General features: G+C 42.5%; 1 protein-coding gene across 6 annotated transcripts in view; it reads right to left on the bottom strand.

The window, feature by feature from the left end:
• Nucleotides 1-247: 247 nt before the first annotated feature.
• Nucleotides 248-15,817, bottom strand: part of LOC137426469 (solute carrier family 22 member 6-B) — a 40,115-nt gene continuing 24,545 nt past the window's right edge. The window contains exons 6-11 of one of the 6 annotated variants that reach the window (XM_068115022.2): nucleotides 10,029-10,147; nucleotides 9,706-9,920; nucleotides 6,891-6,999; nucleotides 4,333-4,545; nucleotides 4,002-4,104; nucleotides 248-1,195 (exon numbers count right to left, since the gene is read on the bottom strand). In XM_068115022.2, coding sequence (XP_067971123.2) covers nucleotides 1,184-1,195; nucleotides 4,002-4,104; nucleotides 4,333-4,545; nucleotides 6,891-6,999; nucleotides 9,706-9,920; nucleotides 10,029-10,147 — 771 coding nt within the window. In that variant the 3' untranslated portion in view covers nucleotides 248-1,183. Of the gene's footprint in view, nucleotides 1,196-4,001; nucleotides 4,105-4,332; nucleotides 4,546-6,890; nucleotides 7,000-9,705; nucleotides 9,921-10,028; nucleotides 10,148-15,817 lie in introns of those variants that run through there. The other 5 variants (XM_068115024.2, XM_068115025.2, XM_068115026.2 and 2 more) reach the window with 5 other exon arrangements.

Below are 15,817 nucleotides of genomic sequence, written 5' to 3' on the forward strand. Positions count from 1 at the left end.
AAATAGCGGAAGTTTCCAATTTCCCCCTTTACACCCGACTCCCAACCCCGATATGCCCCCTGTTCTCCTTTCAGCATGATATCCAGGGAACAGGTAGTGAAACCATTCCAGAAATCAAACAGGTTGGTAGTTGGAAGGGGCGATTCAACTGCTGCACAATGTCTCAATTCAACCAGGGGGGGGGGGGGGGGAGTTTGGGGGGTCGGAGGGGGCTGCATAAAGCTGACTTCTATCTGGAATATGTCCATTAAATTTTGGAATACACTTTTTATTACATTGATCTCAAGCTCTTGTAGAGTATATACACACATCGAGACATTTTAAGACATTATTAAACATCAGTATAACAGGATTTGATTCTGTGATCACCACTTGACAAGTTGGGGGTTCTGATGGGAATGCAACGAGGCAACACCAAAGTGGAGGACTTGGGTCCAGTAGTCTCAACACTTTCGCGGTAAGAATTGACTGTAGTTTGCCCTTCTTGCCTCTAAGGTTCTTCCTGATCTATAACCAGGAAGTTTATTGAAATTCCACAAATGCTGAGCCTCCAACACGACAACAGAGCATATCAAACCTAACTCATTACCTTCGCAAAAGCGGAAGGTTATGTTTTGATCGCTGTGTATTTATTTGTATGTCTGTGTGTGTGTGTGTATGTTATTCGCATAACTCAAAAAGTATTCAACCGAATTGCATGAAATTTGGTGGGATGATTGGTTATTATACGGGACACATTTGATTAGATTTTGGGAGCAATCGGGTCAAAGGTCAAGGTCAAGGTCACGAAAAGGTCAAAATCGTATTTTTGTTGTTCTGTTCCCTACACTCCCATGCCAAGTACAGAACAGTAGCTGCGGCGAAGGTATGCGCTCTACCGAGTGCCCGTTCTAGTTTACTCTGTTAACACCCAGCATACATAATTGGCCATCATTAAACTTCACTTTGGTACTCATTCAGCATTATTAGACAAATATATATGATTGTAGATAATAAACGAAAAATCATAATTCACATTTATTTATATTGATACAATACAGATGTTGCAACTAACATTAATAAGAGGCACTTCTGCTTTGCATGCTGGTATTACACCACCGAACTGCTTCTGCTTCCAAGACGAATTCTCAAGAATGAATGTCTTGGAGTGGGATCATTGTTTTCATCTTGTTCAATCACTCTATCAGTCTTGCAGCTGCAGGAAAAGGAGGAAGCAACACATCCACAATGTTGTGGATTTAACAATTGGCAAAGCAGTTTGGGATGTGCTTGACCTGTTTAATATTAAGATTACAATGTGGTACACTCACTGTACTGTGCGTGTGCTCTATAAAAACCTGGACAACTTTGGTTATTAATATATTTAGTACCACAAGTGATACAATGACACCCTTTCTTTTATATTATACTGAAACTCATAAAGTTTTCTTTATTTTCAGGTCTGCTGGTTTAATGTAAAATAAAATGGCGACTCCGCAGGAGAAAGCTCAGTGCGTCGAATGGTTCATCAAGACGAGATCCGACATGCAAGTTCAGCGTAATTTCCATACAAGGTATGGAAGGAATCCGCCATTGCAGACTAGTATCAGAGAGTGATACAAGAAGTTCAAGGAGACAGGAAGTGGTCAGAAACAGAAAAGTACCAGTCGACCAAGCACAAGTGCAGCAGAGCATGAATCATTTCATCAATGTCCCAAAAAATCAATGCGATGTGCATCCAGAAAATTGGGACTACCAACCACCACTGTACACAGGATTTTGTATAAAAGACAATCTTCATGTCTATAAGGTGCAGATTCTGCAGGAACTGAAACCAAATGACAGACCCAAACACAAGGGGTTTGCCTTGGAAATGATCAGACTGGTGACTCAATCAATGACTCGGATGCTGGTGTTTTTCGAAGATAACTTTTCGAAGAAAGGTCATGTTCACAGACGAAGCTTGCTTTCATGTATCGGGGAAGGTCAACCAGCACAATGTGAGGATCTGGGGCTCTGAAAACCCCCACATGGTCATTGAATATATACAGTCACGTGAAAAAGTAAGTACACCCCATGTAAAGTTTTGACTTTTTCAACATATTTCAACATACAGCTATTTGATCTTCATTTCAACAATATTGATAGATAAAGGTGATATAATATAACAAATATCATGAAACATTTACATTTTGTAGTCCATTGTATAATTTAAATAAACATAAATGCAAATTTCACATGTGGAAAAAGTAAGTACACCCTTGGCTCTAATAGGTGGTATTGCCCCCTTTGGCAGAAACAACCTCAAGTAGGCATTTCTTATAACTATCTACCAGTCTCTGACATCAACTGGGAGAAATTTTTGCCCACTCCTCCATGCAGAATTCTTTCAGCTGTGCGATGTTTGAGGGGTTTCTTCTATGCACAGCTCGTTTCAAATCCCCCCACAACATCTCGATGGGATTTAGATCCGGGCTTTGACTTGGCCATTCCAGAACCCTCCATTTCTATCTTTTCAGCCATTCCTTGGTGGATTTACTGGTATGTTTAGGGTCATTGTCATGTTGGAAGGTCCACCTTCGGTTGAGCTTCAACTCTCCGACAGATGGCCTCACATTATCCTCAAGCATCCTCTGGTACAATGAAGAATTCATAGTGGATTCTATGATGGTGAGCTGCCCAGGCCCTGATGCAGCAAAGCTGCCCCAAACCATAATATTTCCACCACCATGCTTTACAGTTGGTATCCGGTTCTTGTGGTCAAATGCTGTCTTTGGTTTTCGTCAAACATGTCTTCTGGTACTGTGGCCAAATAGCCCTACCTTTGACTAATCTGTCCAGAGCACATTGTTCCAGAAGTGCTGGTCTTTGCCTGGGTGTTCATTGGCAAACTTTACTCCAGCCCTGATGTTCTTTCTGGACAGCAAAGGTTTCCTCCTGGCATACCTCCCATGTCGATCAAATTTGTGCAGCCTCTTTCTAATGGTAGACTCATGCACTTTTACATCAACAGTGGCAAGAGCTCCCCGTAGGTCCCGTGATGACATTCTGGGGTTCTTCGAGACTTCTTTCAGCATCTTGCGGTCTGCTCTCGGGCTGAACTTGCTGGGGCGGCCTGGCCTGAACAAGTTGGCAGTTGTTTGGAATCTTCTCCACTTGTAGATGATCTTCCGGACAGTCGAATGATTGATTTCAAATTGTTTGGAGATCTTTCTTAGTCCCTTCCCAGACTCGTAGGCATCTATAACCTTCTTTCTGAAGGCTTCATAGAGCTCTTTTGATCTCGGCATGGTGATGCCGCACACTTCAACAACAAAGAGCAAACCAAACTAAATGTCTGAGGTTTAAATAAGACAGGTTCCTCTAAGATCCCCTCTAACAATGTTCTAATCATTTGCACCTGAGCTAGTGCACCTGATTTTAATTTTAGGTATTTGAAGTCGTGATAAATGTAGGGGTGTAATTACTTTTTCCACATGCGAAATTTGCATTGATGTTTATTTAAATTATACAATGGACTACAAAATGTAAATGTTTCATGATATTTGTTATATTATATCACCTTTATCTATCAATATTGTTGCAATAAAGATCAAATAGCTGTATGTTGAAATACGTTGAAAAAGTCAAAACTTTACATGGGGTGTACTTACTTTTTCACGTGACTGTATGTGACAGTCCAAAGGTCAATGTGTGGTGTGGCCTTCTCCTTGACCACTTGGTGGGTGCATTTTTCTTTGCGGACGATACAGTGACATCAACAATTTACATGAACATGTTGGAAGGATTCGCCTTCCCACAGATTGAATATCTGCAACCTGATATCACTTTTCAACAGGACGGCGTTCCCCCTCATTGGGCCTTAGTCATTCGAGCTATCCTGAATGAAAAAAAAAAAATCAAGTCGCTGGATTGGCCAAGACGGACCAACCGCCTGGCACCCATGATCATCAGAGATAACCCCCTTGAAGTTTTCTGTGGAGTTTGTCAAATATGTTGTCTACAACACCAAGGTGGCAAACCTGCAGGATCTTCATTCTCAGATCACAGTTGCATGCGCACTGGTGGACGCAAACATGCTCAGCCGAACATGGCAGGAACTCGTATACTGCCTTGATATCCTGCCTGCGACAAACGGCGCACACATTGAAGTGCATTGATGGTGTGCACAAAACCTTATGAGTCTCTGTATTATATAAACCAAAGGATATCGGTGTATCATTTGTAGTTCTAAGTATACTAACAACCAAAGTTGTCCGGGTCTTTTTGGAACACCTTGCATACTGTCAAGGTACTTTGTGACCAACCTATTGATAAAGAAAGATATTCTGTATTTGTAAAGGAAGAACATACTGCTGTTGTTGCTGCAGCATTTCTTCAATCGTGTCTGGAAGAGACATATTACGTGTCTCCGGCAGTAATATGGCCACCAACCCTGCACTCAGGGCCACAGACCCATATATGAGTTGTGGAAGTGGAGGGAAGAACTCTTTCAAGAGGATGACAAGAGGAGATATCATGGCACCAACACGAGCCATCATAGATGATATTCCATAGGCATTTTGTCTGAAAGGCAAGAATAAGATTAGAATTACTTGTGCAGCACAATTTGATTGTTTTCTAAACACTGATTGTGTTCTCTCCTTTACACAATCATCCTTCCCACAGGATATCCCTGATTTCCCTGCAGGGTTTGAACTTGTATTGGAAATCTCCTGGAAAGTCATGGAATTGGAAAATCATGTTTTTCAGGCCTGGAAACCATTTAATTTTAGTGTAGGTCATGGAAAATCATGGATAAGAAAAACACTTGAAATGAGGTTGTTGTTTTTTTATCAATAAAAAGACAATAATAAAATAGATTTACTTTCAAATCAGGCCATCTTACTATAATTCACCAAATGTCCGTCTGTCTGTTCGAAGGTACCGTAAAAACTGCTGAACCGATAGCAAAGATATTTTGGGTGGGTAATCCTGGGACCCTTGGGAGTAAAATAGGCTATTTAGTTTTCCCAATTTCAGCTTTGGTCTCCAGCATTCTCAGGTTTGGACTCCCGCATAACATTCACGTTCGCATAACGTTCATTGTGACGATGTTCTCATTGTGACGATGTTGTGACGATGTATGTGTTCACGGTAATGTTTGACGTGACGGTGTGAACGTAATTTCGTAATGTTTTTCGTTTCGTAATCCTTTAATGAACGTTTAATGTTTAATGAACGTTTAATGCCCTTCGATGTCCGGGGCCGCAAGCGCGCTACACTGGACGGGCCAGCGTGTACCATGCCCTTCGCCGTCAGGCTCGGGTAAACCGCTGAGCCCCATCCGTGATGGGGGCTGGGGCTTGAGACAGTGTCCCACGAACGAGGAATTCCCAGTAAGCGCGAGTCATCAGCTCGCGTTGATCAAGTCCCTGCCCTTTGTACACACCGCCCGTCGCTACTACCGATAGGACGGTTTGATGAGATCCTCAGATCAACCCCTTGCACGGGCCGTTCTCGGCTCGTGCCGGTGCACCGAAAAGATGAGCGAACCTGACTGTCTAGAGGAAGTAAAAGTCATAACAAGGTTTCCGTCGGTGAACCTGCAGAAGGATCATTATCGGGACAACATGAGAGCGAGCGAGACGCGAGACATACGTGGTGCGTGATCGTCCATGTACTGTTTAGCCATGTATTGTTTAGATTTTGATGATTTGCGTGTGATATGATTCAACGGATGTTTATATGAATCGTTTAAAATAAAAAAGCCTTCAATTTCTGATATTTTACCTTTTCATTTGGGCTTCCCAATTGAAGCCCCGCCCAGAGAGCGGGTACTGTTGCTAGTTGATTGAAATCTCATCTTGCAATTATGTTTTTAAGTCAAATATTATTGATCACGGAATGACTATTTTTTTCCATTGTTACATATCAAACTCACTATCGAGCTTTCGTGTTATCAGTGGAAAAATTAAACATTTTTTGTGCATTTACATTGAAAGCAAGGTTTCAATACAAAATCCACCCCCTTTATCCCCCAAAAAAGTTGCTATGGATACATCAAATTGTCCATTTTATTAAGAGTTAAAATAACGATCTTAATCAAAGTCTGGTTCAATCAGATGAAAAATGACAATTTTTCAGATGAAAATTGATGATTTTAGAAGTTTGGCCTATGTTGACCTTTTGGCCAATGTTGACCTCAAATATAATTGGTGATTGAATTCAGTAAGCTGATATGAAAATCCAATTCAAATTTCAAGTCAATCAGATGAAAATTGAGGATTTTAGAGATTTCAAAAAGGTTGTTGATCTTTGGCCTATGTTGACCTTTTGACCTATGTTGACCAGAAAAATAGTTGGGGGTTGAACTCACTTAGCTGATATAAAAATCCTATTCAAATTTCAAGTCAATCGGATAAAAATTGAGGATTTTAGAAATGTGCTGACCTTTGGCCTATGTTGACTGTGTGACATATGTTGACCTCAAAAATAGTTGTTGGTTGAATTTATTTCGCTGATATGAAAATACTATTCAAATTTCAAGTGAATCGGATGAAAATTGAGGATTTTAGAAATGTGCTGACCTTTGGCCTATGTTGATCTTTTGGCCGATGTTGATCTCAAAAATAGTTGGTGGTTGAATCGAGTTCACTGATATGTAAATTTTATTCAAATTTCAAGTCAATCGGATGAAAACTGATGATTTTAGACATTTGAAATTGACCTTTGACCTATTGACTAAAAAAAAAAGCAGTTTAAAATCGGATCGGTGTGAAATTGTGACCTGTAGGCGATTGACAGACAGACAAGCAGACAGAAAGAATAGCGCACGAGACCAACCCAATATACTTGAAAAATCTTCGATTCGCAAAAAAACCCATGAATAAGCCCATTCGGTTTTGTCAGCCCTTTTAGCAAAAACGTACCGCAAAACCGTTGGGAAAGTCTCTCCCACCCACAAGTAAATAGTCGTGAAGGATGAAGATAAGGCTCCCTTTCCAATCACTGCCATTGTGGTACGTACAGCATCCGCACCTGGAATAATCAGTCTGTCAACTTGTGGAGCAAAATTGAGGTTCATGTGCATTTTTGGGTATAAATCTTTGTAACTGTCAGGAAATATAATTATAACAATAGTAAACACAAGAGCACTTTATACCAATTTTTCTGCCATCCTTATGTCCACCAGTTTTTATTTCAAAATTGCCCCGTTTTACATATATTTTGTGGTACATCTTGACTTTCAGGCCCCTGAGAAACTTGATTCTCAAGGATATACGCACTGACTGTCATGATTGTATTTCTGAAATTAAAATTGGCCATTGTGGAATTGAAAATGGCTAACTTTCTACTTTCATCATTTTCAGTCATGTTACGCTTGTCATTCGTCAGTGTGTCACGCAGACTGAAAGGCCTGCCAGGGAGAGATCTATTAGCAAGAGGGGCGCAGTGGCATCGCAACTGTTACAGAGATAAAACAGAAAAATAAGAGAATGGCTCTCAGTAGAGATCATACCTCCGCCAGGCTGAACAGTTTACATTTTGTATCCCACTGATTGGTCAGATCTGGATCCGACATGAACCAAAATCGAATCTGTTTGTCCTTGTCAGACACCCAACCGTTCCACCAAGTTTTGTCATAATCCATCCACAACATTTTGAAATATCATGCTACTTTTTTTTTTTACAGTATCTAAGGCTCGTAGAGGAGCTGCCACACACACATCTCAAACGCATGGACGTACAGATAAATACAACACAGGACTGTTAGATGAGACAAAGACAGCCACTGAGCTTGGGGGAAGTGTCGTCACTTCCTGCGGCATTCTGGGTACCAGCAACGTCATAACAATGGCTCCGTGCATGTCTCAACACTCAGTGGGCATTTCCTAAGGAGCATCCTCCTCCCTATGGATGCCAACCAATGGATATTGTCCTTGCTCTTACTGCAATCTTCAAGTCTGACAAAATAAGGGATCAGGCCTTGCACAAATAATGTATCATGATCTCCTAAACTGTGATGTATCAATAACTTAAGACCACAAGACAACAGTGGCACACACACCAAATCTCAGGTTGCAGCATCAATGGAAGAGGCTGACACATTGATGATCTTACATGCTGTAGAAGCAGCAAAGGCTGTGTCTACCATCCAAACACAAATGTGTGCTTCTTGCGTGAAGACGTGTTCCTCTTAGTGAACAAGAATGACCGTACTGTGGTCACAACCTGCAAAGAAAATCCGGTAACGGGCCTTTTGGGAAACATGTTTAATGCGCTATTAAAAGATTAACTCAACATCTTTCACCCTAGACAGCCTCCACCACGGTTATATCAGAATGAGCGGATTCGTCAAACCGTCACGGATTGTTTAACCCAAATATGGAGCCGTTCAAAAATTACGTAACGCTATTTTTTTGGGAGCGACGTACTGTGCATGCTTACAAGCTTGATTAAATCTTACTAAAAAAAAAAAATTTGACATTGATTCGATTTTTTGGGGAACCTCAACGTGAGTAACACTCAACCCAAACAAAGCCAATGGAAATCTGATGGAACAAGCCCGGACAGTATATAATCAGCAGAAACCTACAGGCTTGAATGTCTTAGGCTAACCAGAAAACCAAGTTGGTGGCCATATTATTTCTTCTGGGTGCCATGACCATGGTGGGTGGAGTCAAGCAGAAAATGTAGGTGTGGTCCGACAGCTGTCCTGCACACGTGGCCCCCCTTTCCTCCTCCGCCCACTTTTTATTTCGGGATCATCCCCCCCCCCCCCCCCCCCATTTTCCTTACAGGATTGGCCCGCGTCTGTCGTCTGTCAACGCATACCGAGGGTGTGTCAGAAGCCAACAATGTACCTTGCCCTACCTCTTATTGTCTTTACTTCCTCTCTATATTTTCCCCAGAATTATTCTGTCGCGCCATGTCCTATGTATAAATATATAAGTAAGACTGCTTAATAGGTGCCACGGGTAAGATCTAATAAGTACTACGGATAAGATCTGCTCTTCTGTGCCTTTCATGATGTGTGCTTATTACCTGTATGGGCTAAAAATTATATTTCAAAAAGTTGTGGACAAGTTATGACAAACTAGGTGTATGAATTGGGTAGATGACAAAGACAAGCTGATTCGTTTTTGGTTCAGGCCCAGATGCAGATCTGGCCTATCAGTGAGATACAAAACATAAACTGTTCAGCCTGGTGGAGGTATGCACTCTACTAAATGCCGTTCTAGTTGTTTGATGTCCTGGTAAACAATTGCTTCATGGTTGTTGAACCTTATTTTCTTGTAAATACGTGCCGTTTATTTGGCAAATGGTTTCCACCCTGTCCGTTTTTGTCACATTTCCTTCATTGGCTCGATTTAGTGTATAGAAATAGATAGACGGAACGTTTTACCTCACCGATCGCTCATATCACTAGCCAACATGCCCTCATAGTTCTGCTCGGCTGTACATAATAAATAGATACAAGGGTGAGTGACTGCGCGTTGAGGGTACCCCAATTGGTACCGCAAACCACCGAAAAAACACCAAAACCAACAAAAATACTTCCTACACACAATTGGATATTGCTTGTGCTTTCCTCATCTACCTGTCTGTCTGTCTGTCGCTCTCTTCCTCTTCTATGGAAAGTTTCACACCTTTACGTTTAAATGGAGTTTTCTTGACTCCAGCTCCATATACAAAGATAACAGAAGTGCTCAGATGATGTTGAGTCAGGGTTAGTGATAAAACCTGCAGGCAGGAAGACGAAAACGATGCAGGTGATCCCAGCAAGCAACATTGATGCAACTCCAGCGACTCTCCGGCCAAAATGATTGATAACAAGCAGGATCAGGAACTTGGATGGAAAATCGATGGCGCCAAAGACGATCATCAAGAGGTAAATGTTCAGGCCGAAGCCCTGCAGGTTCAGGGCTAATCCATAGTAACTGAAACCTGTAGCAAACCTAAATGAGTATAAAACAAATAGATTTTTCATATGGACAGTTCATTTTACCAACAAGGGAAGCATTTATTGATGATTAGATTCATTCTTTTTAAACAACAATACATACCATAGAAACATCATGATTAAGGTGTTCTTCATCAATCTTCTTGTTCGGAATAAATCTATAAACGTAAAAGTCTTAATCTGTACTTCCTCGTTTTCTTTGCCCAATTTAAGAAGTAATGCCTGCAAAAAAAAATACTCAATCACCTTGTGTTTTTCCATCGTAAGTACCATTGTCAACATTCATAATATTTTCAACTAGCAGAAGTACCCGGCATTGCCGGGCGGGGGAGGGGAACGGGGGGAGGAAGAAGGTGAGGGGTGGGGAGGGGAATGGTGGGGACGGGAGGAGAGGGGGGAGGGGGAAGGGAGGAGAGGCGGAGGGGGAAGGGGACGCAGGACACCTTGTCTGCCTTGTTTTTTGTGTTTTGTGTGTTGGTTTGACTTTTGGTGTGATTGTTAGCTCTTTCACAAGCCTCGATCTTGTATACAAAAAAAAAAAAAAAAAAAAGGGAATTGTGCCTATTTAAATGGAACACTGCGAGGCTTGGCTCAGAGAACTCCTTCGACGTGTCGGTTCTGTGTTTTGTGCATATATTTCATTCATTGTGTGTGTATAGTGTTGGTTTTCTCTCCGCAATAATTGAATAAATCTCAGTTGAAGTCTGGAAGTCAGATTCAACAATTGGTGGCCCGTAAGGAGATTGCAACGCTGGAAAAGATTGGCGTATAGCTCAAAACGCGTCCAGGCGACCTATCAAGGTATGGAAGGTCTGCCTGTTGATTATGATGTTTCGTTATATTCTGTCAACCTTGAAAGGGGTATGCAATACGAACCTGGAGATCCTGAACCTGGACATGTTAAGTGGAAAAGTTTCTGTCAACCCTCGACTCTGATTCTGCAACTGGACCTGACGGCATCAGCCCACGGGTCGTAAAATCCTGTTCTTCCGCTCTTTCACTCCCTCTCTCTGTTCTCTTCCACCTCTCTTTTGCTCAAGGTCATCTGCCATCTGCTTGGAAATCAGCCAACCTCACCGCTTTGCACAAAAAAGGTGCAAAAACAGATCCTAGCAACTACAGACCAATCAGCCTTCTCCCAATTATCAGCAAAGTCATGGAATCCATCATTGCTTCAGATATGAAATCTTTCCTCTTCTCCAATGGCTTGATCTCTGATCATCAATTTGGTTTCAGACCTGGTCACTCTTCTCTGGACATGCTGCTTCTGCTTTCTCAAAAATGGATGGAGGTCCTCAATGCCAAACAGGAAATTAGAGCTGTCTCCCTTGACATATCACGTGCCTTTGATATGGTATGGCACCCCGCTCTGCTCACCAAACGCTCCTCCTTTGGTATCCATGGAAATCTCCACGCATGGCTGGCGGACTTCCTCTCTAGTCGTAGTCAACGTGTGGCCCTGAATGGGTTTCTCTCATCTCCTCTTTCTGTTCAGGCTGGAGTTCCCCAAGGCAGTGTTCTGGGTCCTGTGCTTTTTCTGGTCTTCATCAATGATCTCTCTGACTCTCTTGAAAATCCTCTCTATCTCTTTGCTGATGACTCTACTCTCTGTCGCTCCATTCCTCATCCCTCAGATCGGCAGTCTGCAGCCTCCTCACTCTCTGCAGACCTGGACAAAATCACAGACTGGGCAAACAAGTGGAACATGTCTTTCAATCCTGACAAATGTCACACTCTTACGATGTCTCTCCGAAAAGACCGACTGGACAACCCTCCCATCCACTTTCTGAATAATCCTCTCCAAGAAGTTCTGTCACTCAAGCTTTTGGGTCTCACTATCTGCCATGATCATTCCTGGGAAAACCACATTTAAATCTGGCCTCCAAAGCCAGTCGCCGACTGGGTATCCTCTGTCGTGCGAAGTCCTTCCTTGGCACACCTGAGCTCCTCACCACATACAAGGCTTTCATCCACAGCTCAATGGAATACTGCTCTCCCCTCTGGGCTGGTGCTCCTGCCTCACACCTAGCTCGTCTTCACGCTGTTGAAACCAAAGGGTTCAGAATCATTGGAATCTCCCGCGATGAAGCTAACTCCAAGGGCCTTTCACTCACTCACCGCAGGCAGGTTGGTGGTCTTTCCATCTTCTACAGACTCCTCTCTGGCCTTGCCACCCCCCCCCCCCCCCCCCAGCTCTCTCTGGGCTCCATCCCCAAATATTCCTACAGGTCGCACAAGATCTGCCTGCAACCCTCTTATGGTTAAACTGCCAAAATCAAGACTCTCTGCTCACCTTCACTCCTTTATTCCTCTTTTCTCCCACCTCTGGAACAAACTCCCTCACTCTCTTCAATCCCACTTCACCCTCCAGGTCTTTAAAACAGCTGTTCACCACCATCTCTTGTCTTCCCCCATCCAAAACCTTGATCTTTTCTACCCCTGCTAATTTCACCCCAAATCCACTTTTTTGAAATCCCAACTTCTGTCCTGGAAGTCCTTGGTGTCCTTGTGTTTTATACTTCTCCAACCCCCCCCCCTCCCCCTCCCCCTCTCCCACGCCTCCTCTCCCCAAGCCCTCTCCCTCCCACACATCTCCCTGCTCTCAAATGTTATGTCTGTGTGCCTCCCTTTCTCTCCCCATCTTGTCTTCCGCTCCCTCTTTTTATATATTTTGTTTGTCTGGTTGATTTGTTTGTGAAACAAGCATTCTAAGTATTGCGCTGCAATACATGTCCCCTACCAAAGTTCAAAGTGCCATAACTTTGTCAAAAATGATCGAATATGCAAATTTATGCACGGTTGATGCTGGTTTTCAAACTTGATCTGAGGTATGCTGAGACACGTGTGTCACGCCTCGCCTCGTTGATAAGCCCGCAAGGTCGCTCCGTGGAGCGGCCTGCACGTATTGCACTGTGTGAATTATATAAATTATTACCAACTCACGGTCTGAGGTACTAGCGATTCAAGAGATATCCATTTTTTATGGCACATTGGGGAAGCCAATGCGAGGTTTCTTCTTCCTCAGCTTGTCACAACTCTGTCAAATGCGATCGATTTTAAAAAGTCAGAATTTGACCAAATCTGTTTTGTTCGTTTGTTAATATACCTCAGCTATTGACAAATCTTAAATTAGAATTTTATTTGAGGTTAAAATGACCGCGACAGGTCGTGTCCAACGATGCTTTCAGTCTGTACGTGATAAATAATTAAATCCGCACACTTGACGCGTCTTCTTCTACACGCAATAACAACTTCTAGCTTCCAGACTGTACATCCAATCATCTTGAAATTTTGCACACTTGTTACTCCTCATGACTTCTACTATAGTATGAAGTTTCACATCGATCAATAAAGCGATTCAAGAGATATCCATTTAAAAAATATTTTCGTTTAATTAACAATATCTGCCAAACCACGTGAGCTATCGCAAATTTCAAAAATACTTTTTAGTAGACTGACATGCGGAACAGATCTGTGAAGTTTCCCCTCGATTGGATCAAAAATGAGGGAGGGGATCGGTTTTAAAGGTTCATGCTTAAAAACGTCATAACTCTGAAACCATGTGACGCATGACATCATGCTTGCTGACTTTTTTGTTCGTCATGGGTATGCGATTCTGCCTGCAAAGTTTGGCCTCGATCTGTTCAGCCGTTGCAGAGAAAAAGGGGTTTTCGTGTTTTCACGACAACCAATATGGCGACCGAACCACGTGACCTGTGACGTCATAATTACCATTAAAATATTCTACAGACCGAGTCCCTCCTATGGTGAAAATTTTATCTCAATCGGTCCTATTATTGCAGAGAAAATCTTTTTTAAAGGAAATTAAAACTTAAAATGGCACTGAGTTAAGGATCATCAGAATTATCAGAATTCCCAAAGTTCAAAGTGCCATAACTTTGTCAAAAATGATCGAAACGTCGTGAAGTTCGAACTTGATCTGTAACCTATCATGAGGAAACGATGTGCCAAGTTTGAAATCATTAGCATTACGCGTTTAGAAAGAAAGTCCGGAAAACTGTTCTTTGCGTGACGGACTGACGGACTGACAGACAGACGGACTGACGGACGGAGGGACGGCGTGCAAACCTATAGTCCCCTCCGGTGTACACCGGTAGGGGACTAATAAATGTTAGCTCTTTCACGAGCCTCGATTCAGTATACAAAAAAAAAACAAAAAAAAAAAACATCAATCTGGAGGTTAATTTAATAGGTGGTCGGGCAGAACTTAAGAACATCAATTTATCATTATATATCAATACCTTTTCTTTAACAAGATAGAACTGTGCTGGTTCTTCTGTTGGAATGAGACCTGCTCTGGTTTTTGAAACCATTGAATATTCATTGTTTTGAAAAGCTTCCACAATATAATTAGGAGGTTGATTTACCTCCTCAAGTTGTCGGAATAATCCTTCATCATCATATTCTAATTCTCCTATATTTTCAAGTTCTTGCTCCATAATTTGACTAAAATCTTTGAGCATTTGATGTTTTCCAGGAGTGTATTCCACCGTGGGAATTGTAGAGGGTTGTTCTCTTTTTTGGGAAGTTTTTAAAAGCGATTTAAAGAATTTCTCTTGTTTTCTTTCAAACGCTTCTTCACCAGAAAACAAGAGAAATTCTTTATTTGCAAAGAAAGAGGTAGCAAAGGCGCAGGAGGCATGTAGGAAAATGTTCGGAGAACGCTTGGATTCGGAAGAGGGTTAGAAAGCAGTATTCAGGATTGCAAAGCACATAGCGAAAGAGAGGTGTGATGTGATGGGGGTGAGTTGCTTGAAGGATGAAGTGGGACAAATCGTTGTCGACCCAGATGGAATTAAAGGAAGATGGAAAAGATATATGGAAATGCTGTTGAATACAGAGAATGAATGGGATGGCAACATAGAGAGTAACCCAGTTTTAGGACCGGCAGAGAAGATAACTGAGAAGGAAGTTGAGGAAGCGATAAAAGCAATGAAGAGTGGAAAAGCGGTAGGGCCGACGGGAGTTGTGGGAGATATGTTGAAGGCAGCAGGAAGTTGGGGTGTGAAGAGAATGACAGAGATCTGTAATCTGGTGGTGAAAGAAGGCCGCATTCCAGTGTTTTGGGAACTGAGTACCCTCGTCCCTCTATACAAGGGGAAAGGTGACCCTCTGGAGTGTGGCTCGTACCGAGCGATAAAGTTATTGGAGCATGGAATGAAGGTATTGGAAAGGGTGTTGGAGAGGAGGATAAGGAATAAAGTGAAGATCGACGAAATGCAGTTTGGATTTATGCCAGGAAGAGGAACGACAGATGCGCTTTTCATTGTGAGGCAGTTGCAGGAGAAGTACATGGAGAAGAGGAAGAAGTTGTTTTTTTGGGTTTGTTGATCTGGAGAAAGCATTCGATCGGGTTCCACGCAAAGTATTGACATGGGCATTGAGGAAGTTAGGAGTGGAGGAATGGTTGATCAGAGTAGTGATGGCAATGTACAAAAGAGCGCGCACAGCTGTAAGGACCAAGGACGGGAACAGTGGTGAGTTTGAGGTGAAGGTGGGAGTGCATCAGGGGTCGGTACTAAGTCCACTACTATTTGTAGCTGTGATGGAGGTGCTGGCTCAGAACATAAAGGAGGGTTTACCGTGGGAGTTGTTGTATGCAGATGATCTGGTGTTGATTGCGGAAAGTATGGATGGACTGAAGGAAAAGATGAACAAGTGGAAGGAATGTATGGAGACAAAAGGTCTGAAGGTGAATATCGGAAAGACGAAGGTGATGGCAAGTGGTAAAGCATGTGGTAAGGTGGAAAGAACTGGGAAGTGGCCGTGTGCTGTGTGCAGGAAGGGTGTCGGAGTGAACTCCATTCAATGTACAATGTGCGCTGAGTGGATTCATCAAAAATGTAGTGGTCTGAGAGGGTCATTTACCAG

The sequence above is a fragment of the Myxine glutinosa genome, chromosome 5 (assembly GCF_964187855.1).
Source record: "Myxine glutinosa chromosome 5, kmMyxGlut1.1, whole genome shotgun sequence".
Lineage (NCBI taxonomy): Eukaryota > Metazoa > Chordata > Myxini > Myxiniformes > Myxinidae > Myxine > Myxine glutinosa.